This window comes from Cyprinodon tularosa, unplaced genomic scaffold (assembly GCF_016077235.1).
Source record: "Cyprinodon tularosa strain WSP-4 unplaced genomic scaffold, ASM1607723v1 ctg331, whole genome shotgun sequence".
Lineage (NCBI taxonomy): Eukaryota > Metazoa > Chordata > Actinopteri > Cyprinodontiformes > Cyprinodontidae > Cyprinodon > Cyprinodon tularosa.
The window spans coordinates 1,036,702-1,052,594 of NW_024039043.1; the positions used below are offsets into that span (position 1 = coordinate 1,036,702).

Genomic DNA, 15,893 nt, shown 5'->3' on the forward strand with positions numbered 1-15,893 from the left:
AACAGAGTACGTTTAATTAGAAGAGATGAAGCAGTGTAGCGATGGTAAAACATTTCTGGAAACCAATTTTGCATTGTACATTTTATTAATATAAATATATATATATATATATATATATATATATATAAATTATCAAAAATGCCTTTTTCTGTGTGCCCCATCTTAGTGAAACACTGAATTTTTATAGAAAAATTATTGTCCTGTTGATTTAGTCGGGCTGTTCATAGCATTAGTAACAGAAATACAAATAGTTCTGCCAGCAATTTTTTTTCAAAAATATGATTTTCCCTAAAACCATAAAATATGCCCAAATTAAAGAGTAGATTTAAATGAGACTATCCAACACCAATATAAAATTAATTTATTTGAAGGCTTTTGGAACATTTATCAGGGCTGACAAAAAACACATCTGGGACTGTAAACTTACCGTACCATCAAACAGAGTATTTAGATGTTACGTCTCTTTTACAGCAAATTTCTTCTGACCAATTAAAATCATTGAAGGTCGGAAAGGAGTAGGTTAAAGTTAAAACCTAACATAAACTACTCAATGACAGATTCCAGTTCATGGGGCATATACACAATAATCCATCACTCCAGATTATACAGATACCTTAGTATTTATTGATGACTTTGAAGCAGCACAAGAATACATCAAAGACAATGAGGCAAGTCACTAGAAATTTCACACTGCTTCATGCAAAAGCAGAACAAAAAGACAAATACAGACTTTGAATTTAGCATCTTCAGATCGTTTCCACCTGTTTTATTAGCCTGTAAAATATGCAGCTCTGAATATACATGCTGCAAATCCCTCCGTCTCTGATCTCCTCTCCTTGTTGCCCCATCTGTTTAGGTGCAAATTTGGCACAGTCTTCTTTGTTGTTTTAATAATTACTTCTGTCGTCACAAACCCGCCTCTTGTTTACACAGATACTTTTTTATTAAAAAGCACTCAGACAGCTGGCTTGTCACTATGATGGTCAACGATGAGGAACTAAATGAAAAGAGCACAAAAGTTGTTTTGTAAAATTTTATGCACTTTTGCTGGTGTGTACATCCTTCCCAAATCCTTGTCGTCCACTCGTTCTGATAAAGTAGGGTTTGAATTTGACCACAGTTTTTTCAAGAGAACATTTTATTTTCTTTTTTTTTACCCAAAAATGTCTCTTGACAACAGTCAAATGGCTTTGAGCTCTTGGTCTGTCTTTACAGCATACCCGGGGTTGATGCACTTTCCCATAATAGGGACAACTTGTAAGCCACCTCTAGGGGGCAGCATCTCAACATTCCTTTCTGGTCTTCACCATCTTGCTGGCATATTTGATAGGGATCCCCCAGCGTCTCATTAGATAGACATCAAACACATAGGCCATTCCTGGCTCCAGGCCCCCGATCACAGCTGTGGTTACGGCCCGTCGAGGATTCAGCTCTTGGAAATACTTGCAGAGAACCCTTTCAGTGTCAGAGCGAGACTCTGGGCCCAGACAAGGAGCAGTCAGAGCGGATGCTCCCCCCGCCTCTTCATTAAAGTTACTGAGCTTTCTGCGATACACACAGTATAAGCTTCTCTCCTCTGTTCCCATCCAGGCCAGGGTGACGCTGTTGCAGCCACGCAGCCGATTGAAAGATTTTATCTGCAAGGTGGAGGGCAGAGATGGCACCCCTCTGCGGTGGTAGGCAGATGAAACCTGCATTTTAACTGAAGCTTTTAAACCTCCTAATTGAACGGCGTCTGTAACTTTAGTTACCTGGCTAGTGGTTGTTTCGTCTTGTTGCAAGAGAATAAGATAGGAAGGACTTCCTTGGAGCCAAATGTGGATTAAATCTGCACCCACCTTCTGAGAGGTCAACACCTGTCCCTTGCTAGAGACAGTTACTGTTATCTTTTCACCTCCACCACAGCTTTGCAAGGTGAGGAGGCCACTTTGCTGCCACCCTCGAGGGCGGAAACTGAAGAACTGCTGCCAATTTGAGCCTCTGTCCTGAAAGGTCACCCACCTCAGCTCTCCTTCTCTTAGTGGTACGACTGCAGCCCGTGCTTCCTCATGTGTCCGCGCAGATGTCCCCTTGTATGCTGCACTGGTCCCATTCACCTTATCTATCACAAAAACATCAAAGTAATATGAGGTGTCAGGCAGGAGCTCGGAGACGGTGCAAACGTTTTCTGTCCCCTGACATGCACACTGGAGATCATCCAAATCATCTGTAAGTGTGGATGGCAGAGTCTGGGATTCAGGATAACTGTCCCTCTCCTCCCACCACAGCTCTTTTAAGACTGGCCATGATGTCACTTGTCCCTTTTTCCCTTCCTTGCCTCGATTCGGATTTTCTTCTATTTTCTTCCTCTCATTTACTGCACAGAGGCTGGGGTAGTTTTGCAGAGAGTTTGTGAGAACACAGTATTCAAAACTGTTTTTTGCTTTTGGGAGGCTTTTTATGGAGGCACTCGGTGCCCAGCTGAGGGTTACGCTGGTCATACCAACACCTAATGTGTGAACTCGCGGGTCAGCTGGCAGTAGAGGAAAGATGCCTAAGGGCCCTGGGCCTTCATGGAGAAACACTGTAGCTTTAGTGGTTTGCTGCTTTGAGCGCAGCCTCAGTATATAGACAGAGGCGCGGGGATGGGAAGGGCCACTGTAGGTGTCTGCTGTATCACCGCTGAAGCTGTGGATTTTCACTTCTGTTCCAGGACCTCGCCACCAAATTTCAGGCATGCTTTTCTTGGTGCTCCCTAAAAGGAAAGAAAACCAGTATTTAGTTCTGTATTAATGTCTAACTCATGTCAAAATATATATTTTGCTTGTTTAAAACCCATTTGCAGACCGTGTTAACAGTTCACGTAAAAAACAAATAATTAAGACAAGTGAGAATTTTATGGAATCAAAACATGACATTAATTAGCTTAAGTTGCACAGCAGTATATCGCAGTGGGGATAGTATGTTCAGGTTAATGTGCAGTGTTTTGCAAGTAGAAGAAAACCCATCAAATATAGTCATATCTCAGTAGAACGCCTTATTCTAAATATTTGATGTTGCATGCATAGTTTAAGACTGCAGGTATGAGTTTTAATGGATTTGTTTGAACAACAGCTTTATTCTTGCTTCTTTCTGTGTAAAGGCCAGATCTGTGCAGTGCAACATTAATAGCTGCCTGATCAAAACATTCTCCCACCTGAACTGTGGGTGTCAAGGTGCACCTCCAAGATAACCATACTTGCTTAATTGCTCTTTATTTTTTTAGATCTGTGAGGGTAAATTAGTTGAATACAAATACAGGGAATCCTTTTTAAACTTTTCCTTGAAAATGTGGAAACATGTAATTTTTCCTGACACTTTATTGAGCTACACTGTTCACATCTTTCATAGAAACCTCAAAAGAATTTCTTATTGCACAGACGGTGGCCCAGAAGACTCAACAAAATACAAAAGCTACAGTACAAAAAAGCAATACAATTAAAAATGCAAAGACAAATAGCGATACAACTTCTAACGCAACAATCTCTGCATTTTTTTAACTACAATATATTGCTTTTGCCATAATCCACAATGTCCTTCAAGAAAGCCCTGCAGCACATTCTTATTTTAGGCTTTACCAGCTTTGTCTTTTGTCTTTATCTAACCACTACCTCAAAGTTATACCCATTGGTATGCATTTCTTGCAAACCTGTGGTGCCATTTCCCTTGAATCTCTTTTCATTTCATACATAAAAACAAGCCGCTTCATACTTGTTCTTTTTCTGCTCTAAACATTAAATATTGTTTTAAAGTTGTCAATTTCTTTTACAACAGGATATACTGGAGGTAGATTAGGAATTGGCTATTTTTGCCATTATACCAAGAATTACGATTTATTATAGTAATGATAAACTCTATGCCAATCCTTAAATGAAAAGTGTAGTGGATATTGTCAAAATTACCATTTACATACTGTCTTTCTTTCCTTAAGAGCATCAAGTATTGCTTTCAATATGTATTGTTTTTATTTTATAAATATTATACAGATTTTTTATATTTATACCTCCCATCTCTAAGTTGGATTAAAGGAAATACCTAAAATAATTTATTTCTATAAAACTGGAAAATAATCTTAAAGATACTAGAATTTGACACATGGTCAGATAGCTTGTTTAGTAACTTAATTTTTTTTTTTAAATTTAAACTGCAGAAATACAAGGTTGTGAATGAGCAAAATGACCACTAAATAAATTGTTATGTAATGCATCTCACTGAGAAACTGATCTAGAAACTAGTTTTAGTATTTTCTTAGATGTCTGCAAAAGTTCAAAAATGCAAAGGGCTAAATGAAAAGCACCAGCAGACATCACTCAACTCATATCTTTGTGTAAAGGTAAGAAACGGCAATCCTTGAAATTGTGTATTGGATCTAAAGTAAGGAAGCTAAAGCTCCTATACATAATAATATAGCTATCGGATAATTCACCTTTTTTTTTTAATAAAGTCAAACTTTTGCTTTTCTTTTAATACAAGGAAATTTAAAAACTCTAACCTTGATGATCGAGTAATCATATAAAGAAAGTCACATTGCATCCATCTATATCAATTCAATATTTAAACAAACATTTTCAATTAACTTTGAACAGGTAATTTACTCCATGTGTCAGGATTTGGTTGTGGTTTGTGGACACAAATGTAGAGGCTGGGAAGCAGAGGTGAGTTTCTTGATGATTTAATGAACAGTTTAGAGACAACTGAGGCAGGAATCCAAAAAATCCAAAAATTAAACGTGAAAAAAAGTCAAACAAACCAGAAACCATGGAAACATCAGGGGAAAAACAATCACGATGAGGAAGACTCAGAGAGACGGAGTTGGAGGAAGTTAGACGGGGAACCAGCACTGAGGAACTGCACAAGGAGTGTATTTATGGGAGAATGAACAAAGAGAGGACTAACGAGCAGACGGGGAGCAGGTGTGAACATAGCAGACTGGAAAGGAGCTAGGGAACAAGGAGAACACAAGAGGGCAGCAGAGGGCAACAAATAAAAACCTGAAAACTGAAAAATAACCAGAGAAGACACCAAAATAAGAATTAAACCACTAAAACTAGAATACATGAAGCAAAGTAAAACTGAATACTCAAAAGAAAAACATAACAGAAGAGTTGTTTGTGTATGAATTTGAGGTAAAGACTTTACTAGGGATGCACAATATTGGGATTTTGGCCAATATCTGATATGTCGATATTTTAAAACTCATGTAGCCGATAACCGATATCGATACCAATGTTAAAGCTGGACAAAAATAAGTAGTCATTGAAAATAGCAGTTTTGTTATCCATTTCTGACACTTTGAAAAATAATATAGTCAAATATATTTTCATATGCTGATATCAAATTGATTTTTAAAAACGCGATATCGATCTATTTTACTTTCAAAATCTCGTGAAACTTCATCGTTCTGTTACAAACTCTCGTGATATTTTGCAAATTCTTGTGAGATTTTGTTAGTAAAATCGATCGATACCGCGTCAATATATGAACATATAAAAATATGGCAAAATTTCGTGAATTTTCGGGGTACATATAGCAATATTTCATTAGTAAAAGAGATTGATATGGTGTTTTTAAATGGCAATATATCAGCATATGAAGTTATTGTGATATTTTAATGTATCAATATTTTTTCCCTCGTCTTTAGAAGTTTTTAAGTCTGTAAAAAAGAAGTTTTTGAGGAAGAAGAAGAAGTAGTATTATTATTTTTTTTAGACTTTAGAAACTCAGAAGCTGATCAAATATCGAGTTAAATATCGGTGGGGTGGCCGATATCCGATAGTCAGTTTTAAGGCCGATACAGGCCGATACCGATAGGGGGCCGATTATATCGTGCATCCCTAGACTTTACCTTAAAATTGGACATAATTCACAGCCTATCATGCAAGGTCAGGCTTTTGCATACTTCTATATCATGATGACAAACAATATGCTCGTTTGTTGCTGTGTCATTGCCTGTAAAAGCATATTTCATTGGTGATACACTCAAACTTAGGTTTTTAAAGATTATCTAGTTATAGCAGCAGCTGCACACTAAAAAGAGCTGTGCATATATGAGCACAGGCTTAACCACAATCTCCCAGAAAAAAAAACAACAACAACTTTTTAACCCAGATATGGTAAAAGCTCCTCTGCACCTAATTAATTTACTGAAAGATGACATTTCAAATACCACTTCAATAGATTCTCTTTCATTCAGACAAGTGTTTTTGTTTCGGTCTATGCACGCTCTTCATTTAAACAATGCAATAGATGAAAAGACAAACAAACAGAAAAAAGCTAAAAACACCACTTGTTTTTTTCAGTTAATGTCTCCTGGAGCTGAAATATCCTTCCTCAGTTGAGACTAAATGTTACAGAATCAAAGTGAATAATTCAGGATAGAGAGATGGAGACCCACAAGCTCACAGTCTGAATGATTTATGTGTCATTTTAGAACTTCATAATGCCATTTTTACATGTGGAAAAGCTTGTTCAGGTAACCAGGAAAGAAGCACTTGGAAAACACAATGAAGCAGTCCCTCTTTTTATCCAAGAACCTTTCTGGTTAGTTCCAAAAGAAGATTTATTTTAGGTGTACCGTACTTTGAATTCTTTGATTGCAGATCGAATTTGATGTGGAATTCTGCTATATACTTTCCTTTGAGCTTATTTAACCAGTTTGCTTTGCAGAATCTTGCAGCAGTGTGAAACCCAGTGGTATTTCATTGCTCTAGAAGTGTAGGAATCTAAAAGATGTAAGCCGTTTTCACTGTTTCATGTTTTATGATACCTTAAAACTGCAAACCCAATACAACAAAGTGACACCCAGAATTGATGGTACACCCCCACCCTCTGTGAAAGAGTGGTTTAAAATATATACCATTACTCCTGTTTTCAGCAGGAACAAATGGCCAGGATGTACTGATAACACTCTAACTGGAAAGAGAAACCTTCATAGAGAATAATTTGAGGTCAGAACTACCCTAGCTTCTTCATAAAAAAAATATCTTGATACACTAGTAGCAGTAAACAAAACCGAGGATGTTAACGTTGGTAAATTATATACTTCTAATCGTTAATAATCTTCTCCATCCTAAAGTCACCTTTCCCATATGAACATAACTTCATATAGGATTAGCCGTGTTGTCCTTCAATAAACCCGAAAATGGTGATGATAACATCTAAATTGATCATCTCAGCTTAGTCAGGTTTAGTGATGCTCTTTAGGATATGGGAAGGGGCTGTTTTTGTACTCACATTGCAGGTTTTTGAGTGGTTTGTCTTTCAGGGTGCGGGCAGCCAGGCTCCATTCAATAGGAAGGTGACAGGGGCTCACGGTCACCCACATCACAGAGGTCTTCTTCTTCAGTGTGAAATATAACCTGCGATCAGACAGCAAAAGATACCCATGAGACCCGAGTTCATTCCTCACAGAAAGCATCAAAAGAGATAACATCTTCTTTCAGTTCAGCTGCAAAGACGAGATATTACCTGGTAAAGGCTGTGTGCAGCATTCCTTTACTTTCCTGAATGTTTTTTTTTTTTTTTTTTTTTTTAGATAGGTTAGGGTTTTTTTTTAATTCTTTGGTAATTAAAGAAAGCTTAACTTTATTTGCAAAAGTGTTCTACTTTATTGTTTTCCTTCTCCTTCATGCACAATAGTGATACCAAAAAGGGGGGTGTAGACTGATTATCATATAAAGCCATAAATATCCATTCCCACTGATGAATTCAACAGCAAATGAAACCAATTTTTTTTTTTTTGTTTATCCTTCTGGAACTTAAAAAAAAGGTGCTATACAATTTTCCTGCAGTTAGCTTTGCTTAATGAGAATCTATAACTGCATCAGTTATTCTTGATAAATATTTGTTCTCCATAAGTAGAAGCACAATTATTTATGATCTTGTACAGATGGTGCTTATTTCCAAACAGATGTGAGACAATGTCATTTTCAAGGGCACTTAGTTGCCTATTTAACAGTGATTAACTTTCCGAATTAGAATTTCTCTCCATTATTTGCCTTGCAGTTCAGCATGACTGCTCGGGTGGACAGACGGCAGCACATGAGGAGACATCATTTTTAGATCATGGCTTTCCGAACGCAAAGCAGGGGCTCTTTTATGGATTGCTCAGACCAAATGAGCTACACCTCTGTGTGGTTTCTCTTCTTTTAAGGAGGATGGTTGTCGACATGTTTCTGAAAAGTACTTTCTAAAATAAAACAACACAGAAAAAAATGTGGAAAAATCCATTTGGTACAAAGCTTTTAGAATACTATAAAAAAAAAAAAGCAGACAGAATTATTTTGGAATAAGAAAATTCACCTCAAAGACATCATATGTGAAAAGTGTACACAATAAAGGGTACATTTAGGCAGGAAGGGTTACATTTGATAACTTGAAAAAACTGAAATTAAAAAAGAGAATTAAAACCATATATAAAAATGATCAATTAAAATGTGTAGAAAAAACGAAGAGCTTCAGTATGGCTTAGTTGCTTGACTTTTATACCATGGACTAAATGTTTATGGGCTTGAAGATAATATTCTGAAAAAAATTATTTTACGAACCCAAACTATTTCCCCTCTTTACATATTTGGTTAAGGTATTGCTTAATAAGGTCTGAATTTACAAAGATTTTTAGCAGACATTCAATAAAACTAATATATTATTTAAAAGTTCCTTTTCTTTGACAACTAGTTTGATAAGTGAAATAAACGGAATAGTTTTATCACAAAAAATTACATTTTCAAGCTTTTTATTTCTGTTGATTTTGATTATTTTAAGACAACATTTAAGATTGGAATATTACATTAGGCAAAAAAAAAAAAAAAAACAGCACATCTTTTTAAATACAAATGTGAGGCTGACCAAAATTAATAACAGCTTAAAAATAGTTTTATTCAAGAAGTACTTTAAACAACACTTGAACCTCAATGGAAGCATGGTCTAATTATTCATTAAATGTGATTCTAAGGTTATATTAGGTTTTGTAAACATTTCATTTATCTTTTTCTGGTTTTTGCTCTTTTTTTTTTACTAATGTTTTTTCCTTTATTTATCTTGTTATAAGAAAAACTAAAACTGATGTCCAAATGAGCGAGATTTGCTTGTTAGTAATAGATACAAATTTGGGTTTACAGGAGCCTTATTTTCAACATCATTCTTTTTAAAATAGATAAATCTGTTTAATCTATTCCAGAAGTGCTTGTTTGCATCTTAAGAAGCATGTTGTTATGTCCCACACTCATATTTTGTGTTTAACTGTAGGTGACTTCATAAAAAATTTGAAACTTCCTGTAAGAGCATCCTAATACTCTGAACTAAAAGTAAGCCAGATAGATGTTAAAGTTATTTCAAAGATGACCTGCTGAATTAATTGTCCCAAGCCCCAACTAGTTTCTGGCTTCAATTTGATTGAACACTTATCATTATGCAAGAGTCTAGTTTATGATTGATTTTATTATGTTGTCCTGTGTTTTTATATGTCTTACTGTACTGCTGCCTCTTGGCCAGGTCTCCCTCGAAAAAGAGATTTTATCTCAAGGGACTTCCTGGTAAAATAAAGGTTAAAAAAATAAAAAATAGGAAATGTTTGAAAATGTTGCAGTGGGATTTAAAAGCAATGTTAACAATGAGTAAAAGTATTTACCAGACTTTTATAGCTTTTTTTTTTTCCTTGAGACATAACAGCACATCTGTATAATTTGCCACAGTGACGTGTGCATCATGAAAGTTTAAGTCAACAAACATTGCTATCAACATACTGTATGCGGTAGCTGACCTATAGACCTTAATGATTTTATATGTTCAATTTTGTGATTCCACACTGCATTGACATGTTGTGGTTCAGACATTTTTGTGAGTTTATACATCTTGTCTTTTGATTTTCAAACATATTTTTCATGTGCAAAAGTCTTGCTTTTTTTTTTTGAGCTTTATTCTTAAGCAGTATTTTTGGTTTGTATCTAACTAAAGGGGATTAAGAAAATCTTGTCAAAGGTTGTACAAAATTTGCAAAACTTTATCATATATTCAAGATATTTTTGGCTTTAAAATGGTGGTTTGAAACACCAAAAAAGATTTGATCTCACTTTTATATAACATTTTCTAACAGAAGAGTCCTTTTTTTTTTATGTGCCAGAATGGACAATGGTCACTTTGGAAGGGGGTACATACGTGCAACTCAAGTTAAGCAAATTTTGTTCTGTTCTTCAAGCTTATTAAATACAATTTGTTTGCTGTTTAATGAACACATATTTTTGAATAATTGGTTCCACCTTGTGTTGAGGCACCTTTTCACCAGTGACAAAGGAAACTGGTCACAGTAGTGGCTTTTAAGGAAACTGGGGAGGATCTTATATAAACCTTTGGCATTCCTTTGCCTCAAACTAAAGATGAACAGTTTTTAATGTTAATGTTTGTTTATTGATTACTATTGATTTTGTAATTAAATTTCAGCAGGTTTCTTCCTGTTAAAAGTCCCCCCCTCCTCCGGTTGCTACTTGAATTCTTTTTATAAGTAATTGCTGCAAAGTAGATAACACAATAAAATGAACTGTCTACTGTCTCTGCATGCTTATCCAACTGGAGTTAATGCTGAAAGTCAGTGGCTTAATGCTGTCTGCTGGATTTAATTAGATGGAAAACTTTAAATCAACTATCTGTATGATGTGATAGAATTGACATTGTAAAGGGCTTTGAGATTAATTGTCTTGTAAGTATGTTCAATTAAAATGACCGTAACAGAATTGAAATCTAAATTAATCAATCATGTGTTGATATTAGATGAGCGCAGTGCAAGTACATAAAACTGCTGCGAAACAAAACCAGCTGCAAACATGTCAATCATGTCAACACACACAAAATACAGGCAAAAATTCATTTAAGTAAGAAAAACACCTGCAAGTTCAGAAAAGATGGAGGAACTCCTCCATCACCTCATACGGGGTATACAATTAGCACCAAAGGCCTTGCCTCTGGCCACCAGCATCAGTCAAGGCAGGTGAGGCACCCTGCCCAAGGACACATCAACACAGACAGAGAGAGCGGGGGCTTGGACCCTACTTTCTGAGCCACCATCACCCCTAATGTTACAGGACCTCAAACCTTTAATACACCTCAAGGATTTTTTTTGCTAGTTATGAAAATTTAGATTAGGATAACTAAGATAAGCAACTGCTTGAAAAATAAAATAATAGCAGATCAGATACAGGATAGAACCAGGTTGTTACCAGGATGTTACCCGGTGTTTCTGTGACTTGCCAAATATTGGCTATTTTGCAATAAGTGTTTTCAGCAATGTGTCAGATGCTGGTCTACTGATCTACTGTATACCAAAACCCCCACCTCCTCTGTGTCATTTTTGGCACTGAGCTCATAGCTGTGGATTGATTTAAATGTAAGTGCATTTCCTCTTAGATTTGCATTTTATTTTGTTACCTTCGAAGTCTCCCTTTAGGAAGAGTTACTGAGGTGATCTTTCCTTCTGGTAACCATGTAGTTGGGCGAAGTGGTACTTCATTCTCTGGTGCCAGTGCCGAATGAACCGGGGGCACCAAAGAACCCCAAACCAGCATCAAAGTTGCCCAGAGGCACAGGTGGGGTGCCATCATTGATTTCTGTCTATCCTCTTTGACCCTTTGTATTTTCTCACCGTCTGCGCTGTGCATATGTCTCCCAGGCTGTAAAAGTCTGCAACAGAAAGGTCAGGACTATCAATCAGATTCAATAGCCAACAAACACACATAGCAATGTTATTAGTTAAACTTCTACACTCATTTAGTCAGACTCTAAAGAGCTGCACTGGCTGATGATTCACTGATATGAAAAAAAACATCCCATCCTGTTCATACAGAATTATTCATGTTGGGGTTCAGAAATTGCTGGGTTTTATTACTCTGGGATATGTGTGTTGCACAGACTGGCACTTGCTGTAAAATATATATATATATATCTCCAACACTTCTCAAAGTGTGAAGTGGTTAATATTGCTCGAAGTTGATGCCTTTATAGCTCTACTTCTATTTTTAGTTTGTGGATTCAAATCAGATCTACTCTTTAAACATCTTTCAATATAGGCATTACAAGGGTTACGCGAACACCACCAGGGGGTGCTTTGTCTTTTTATGTTTTCTTTGTTTTTGCTCACTTTCTATCCGTCTATCAGCCTTATTTTCTATGTACTCTGACATATTAGTGTGTTGTTCAGTGATGGCAGATAATTGCAGGTCTCAGAGTATTTCCCTTTTCTCTAGAAAAGCACATTTGTTGAAAGTCACACAGTTTTCACAAAACAACCTCCCTGCCGTCACTTAACAAGGTGGATTATATCAGTGTTTTGCCCCCCGTAGATAAGAAGACAATCGCTGCGGAATCACGGAGGCAGCTACAGAAAGTACATCAGAGGCTTCTGGGCCCCGGGATGCTACCACATCCAAACTCACAAAACAGTCGCACAGCTACAAAGTCGCTCAGAACCGCCTGCTCATTATTTCACAGTAAGAAGGGAGTGAACGACCCATAAAGCTTTAACCGAGAGGGGGAAAGAGAGACTGAGAGGACGTGGAGGCTGAGAGAGGGAGGGATGTGGAAATGGAGAACAAGTAGAAGATGTAGTAATTAGAGGGAAGAAGACAGAGATGGCCAAAGTGGGGGAAAGTGACACTGTGAATCATACAATGTAATAGCAAGACAGTGTAGCAGTCATATGAAGCCCACTGGTGTTTACTTAACACCAATTTTGAATGTCCAGTGTGCAACACATCCTCAGATGGCTTCACAACCTTGCAGCCCCGCTCACACACTCCCCCTCATTCAATGTTGATACGGATGAAGATGCAGAAAAAGCCCATTTCTTCAAAACGCGCCTGCTGATGAAATATGCATACGTCTTCTCTGCAAATTATGGCCAAGTGAATTTTCATAAGGCTGAAAAAAAAAGGGAAAAAGTCTGGGTCTATTTGCTTTAAGAGAGGGAGCTTAGTGAACTTAACTACCGCCCTCTATAAATAAATACACACTCCACTTTAAACGCAGGCGCTCCTGATGGTGCTTTGATGGTCCTGCTCACTCACAGCTCAGCTCTTCTTTTTTTCCTCAGTTCCCCTCTCTCCATTATGTTTATCCCAGACTCTCGAATGACTGCTTTTATTCTGGATACTGTTTGGGTTTTAATTAACTCCCACTCTGCTCTGTTTGGCCCCCAGAACCAGTGGCACTTCTCTGTCTGCTTTTCCATCCTTCTTGTTTTGAAAGTTGATGCAGGCTCAGTTTCAGAGGGAAAGGTTTATCTGTCTGCACAATGTATTAGTGATCTTCTATCTTCCTGGACTCCACAGGGACCATATGCCTTGTGTTATCTTTGAGCAGGGACAGATTAAATGGCATGGGGTGGTCCCTGCAGGATCCGTTGTTCTCCCCCCAACACCACAACCTCAACAAACTACAACGGGCAAAGGGACTGGCCTCTGATTCACTGTGGGGGTTGAAGAAATGATGGCGAGGGAACAAGCAATTACTATGGAACTTGATAGGATTTCACGGCTGATTTTATACCTTCCTGCAAGCATGTTTGAATGAATTAATCCTGTTTCTCATTGTCCACGCAGTTTACAACTGCACATCTTGTCTTACTTTTACAAACTTTGCAAAGCATTTATAGATTTTTGATATTGTGCTTAGAGATTTTACAACCTTTAAATTACCTCACACTGGGAATCGTGCACATACATTGACCATTGCCAAATACTAAAAGTACCTTAAATCATGTTCAGTGTTTTTCCCAATCATCAAAAAAAAAAAAAAAAAAAAAAAAACACTACTTATTCAATGCAAAAAAAAGGCTGAGGGAGCCAAGTTCCTGAACAACTTATTAAGTGTAAATCAGTGGAAATGAGAAGCTGAGACACGTTCAGTGAGAACAATGTACATACATGCATGCATTCATCCCCCTTACCTTCTCTCAGCTCCCGCTCTTCCTCTGTGGTGCAGGGAGTGAGGGATGGGATCAAATGAGAGACGGAGCGAGGATAGAGGAGGAGGAAGAGAGGGGTGGGGATGAGAGCTGGTTGCGAGGAGAGGAGGAGCAACAGCAGGTTGCTGTCGGGGAAGTTCCACCGACTCCTTCTCCTGTGAGGCTCTTTTTCATCACTGTAGTTCAGAAGGTGTCTTTTCACAGCTCAGGTGTCCCTTCAGGGCCATCTCAGAAGCCCTTCTATCTCTCTCTCTCCTCATCTTCTCTTAGTCCTTCATTTATGGAGGCTCATCCTGCTAAACGCTGTGTGAATGTCACCCGGTCGGCAAGGCCTCCATCCTCTCTGCCTCTTCCCTCCCTCCTGTTGTTTTTCCACTTGTTCCCACCTCCTCCAGTTTGTGAACATGGCTCACTTGCAATTCAAATGGGCTTTATGTGCGACCATGTGTGTATTTGTGCTTCTGAAAATGTGTAATCTGAGAGCGAGGGAAAAAGTGCATGAATTTGTTGGGGCTGATGGGGAGATTGGTGATTAGGGGTCGGTGATGAGAAGAAATGGAGAGCAAATATTGTCAGATCCAGCCTTAAGAAACATCAAGATGATGTGATGATGTGAACGCTAAGTGGCTTTTTGTTGACATTTATTGCCCTGCCAGTTTCTGACGACTCAATATTTTGTTTTTTTGTCCGACTGGGGAACTAAATAGGTGACAGGCGTGTTGAAATAATGCAACTGAACAGTGAAAATGAGAAACTGCAAAGACTCACTCTTAGGGGATACTTTGAAAAGTCATTAAACCCAAAATCTCTTATGGCAGAGGGATAACGTCTATTATTTAGAATATATTTTAGAATATATAGGATCCCACACATTTACAGGAAGAAGCTGTGAACTCCTCATAGAAAGGACTGGGATTAGACTTAGGCTCAACTTTATTTATCCCTTGCGATCACTCTTTCAGGGAAATTCTGGTTCCAGTAGTTTATATAGAGTACAGACAATATAAAAAGAGTGTATATAGTACAAAAGATATTATGATAAGAAAAGTTGTAATGTCCTGGAATATTTTTCCTTTAGATATAAAAATATTTGCACAGCAAAAAGCTAAGGAAAGACCACACAGTAGTTGACTTGGATTATTGCACTTGCACTGCAGTAATGTACTGAACATATAAATAAATAAATGAGTTAATAAATATAAATAAAAAATAAAATTAAGACTGAGGTCCTTCCTGCTGAAAAGTACAACTGTTAACAACTGCTCAATCACGATCTATTTATTTATTTCATAGGTGAAAAATAAAAGTCTAACTATGTATTTATTTTAGGTTAATCCGCTTATCCTAAAATGTATTCATGGATCTTCAAAAACCTGACAGATTTAGAATAAAATTGATTTACAATCAACCCAAGAAGTTATAGTTGTTGTCATAAAAAAATAACACTAGTGAAGTAAAGCAATGGTAAAAAACTTTAGATAAAACAGATAGTTTTATTCTACTTTCAAGAATTGCTATTTTCCTTAAAATCAAAATCAGAATTACTTAAATGATTTAATTGCTGACCAATATTTTGCACGTGTATTTTGACTAGATTAGCTTGGATTTCTTGATGCTTAAAGGCCTTGTTCCTATCACTCTAAACTTCAGTTCTATTTAGAGATTTCTCTTGATATAAATTAGGTAACAACAAAACATAGATGTTACCTCATGTTTCTCAAATAAAAATATTACTTTAAATCCAGATCTCTTGGGGGTAGGACTAAGCTAGGCTTTAAATATTGAAGCTTGATACCATCTGAGTCTTCTTTACAAACATTTTATGATGCATAAAGGCCCATTGTGTTTTAAATTGTGCTTTAAATAGACTGCAGCACCCACTCAAAGCTGAATGCCATCCAAGTCATTAAAACCCATAACTATA

At 37.1% G+C, this 15,893-nt stretch overlaps 1 protein-coding gene across 1 annotated transcript; it reads right to left on the minus strand.

Annotated features, from left to right (window-relative positions):
- Positions 1-601: 601 nt before the first annotated feature.
- Positions 602-14,158, minus strand: ndnfl (neuron-derived neurotrophic factor, like). Its single transcript, XM_038293910.1, has 4 exons — positions 13,952-14,158; positions 11,437-11,688; positions 7,252-7,376; positions 602-2,734 (listed from the first exon to the last, which is right to left on the minus strand). Exons 2-4 carry the CDS (start codon positions 11,664-11,666, stop codon positions 1,284-1,286), a joined length of 1,806 nt encoding a protein of 601 aa, XP_038149838.1. The 5' UTR covers positions 11,667-11,688; positions 13,952-14,158; the 3' UTR covers positions 602-1,283.
- Positions 14,159-15,893: the final 1,735 nt, after the last annotated feature.

Excerpts from the sequence above, each read along its gene's own strand:
- ndnfl (XM_038293910.1), bottom strand. The coding sequence starts at position 11,666 with ATGCACAGCGCAGACGGTGAGAAAATACAAAGGGTCAAAGAGGATAGA. Across the intron at positions 7,377-11,436 it reads CCTAAAGGGAGACTTCGAAG|GTTATATTTCACACTGAAGA; the intron begins GTAACAAAATAA and ends GTCTGATCGCAG. Across the intron at positions 2,735-7,251 it reads ACCACTCAAAAACCTGCAAT|GGAGCACCAAGAAAAGCATG; the intron begins GTGAGTACAAAA and ends CTTTCCTTTTAG.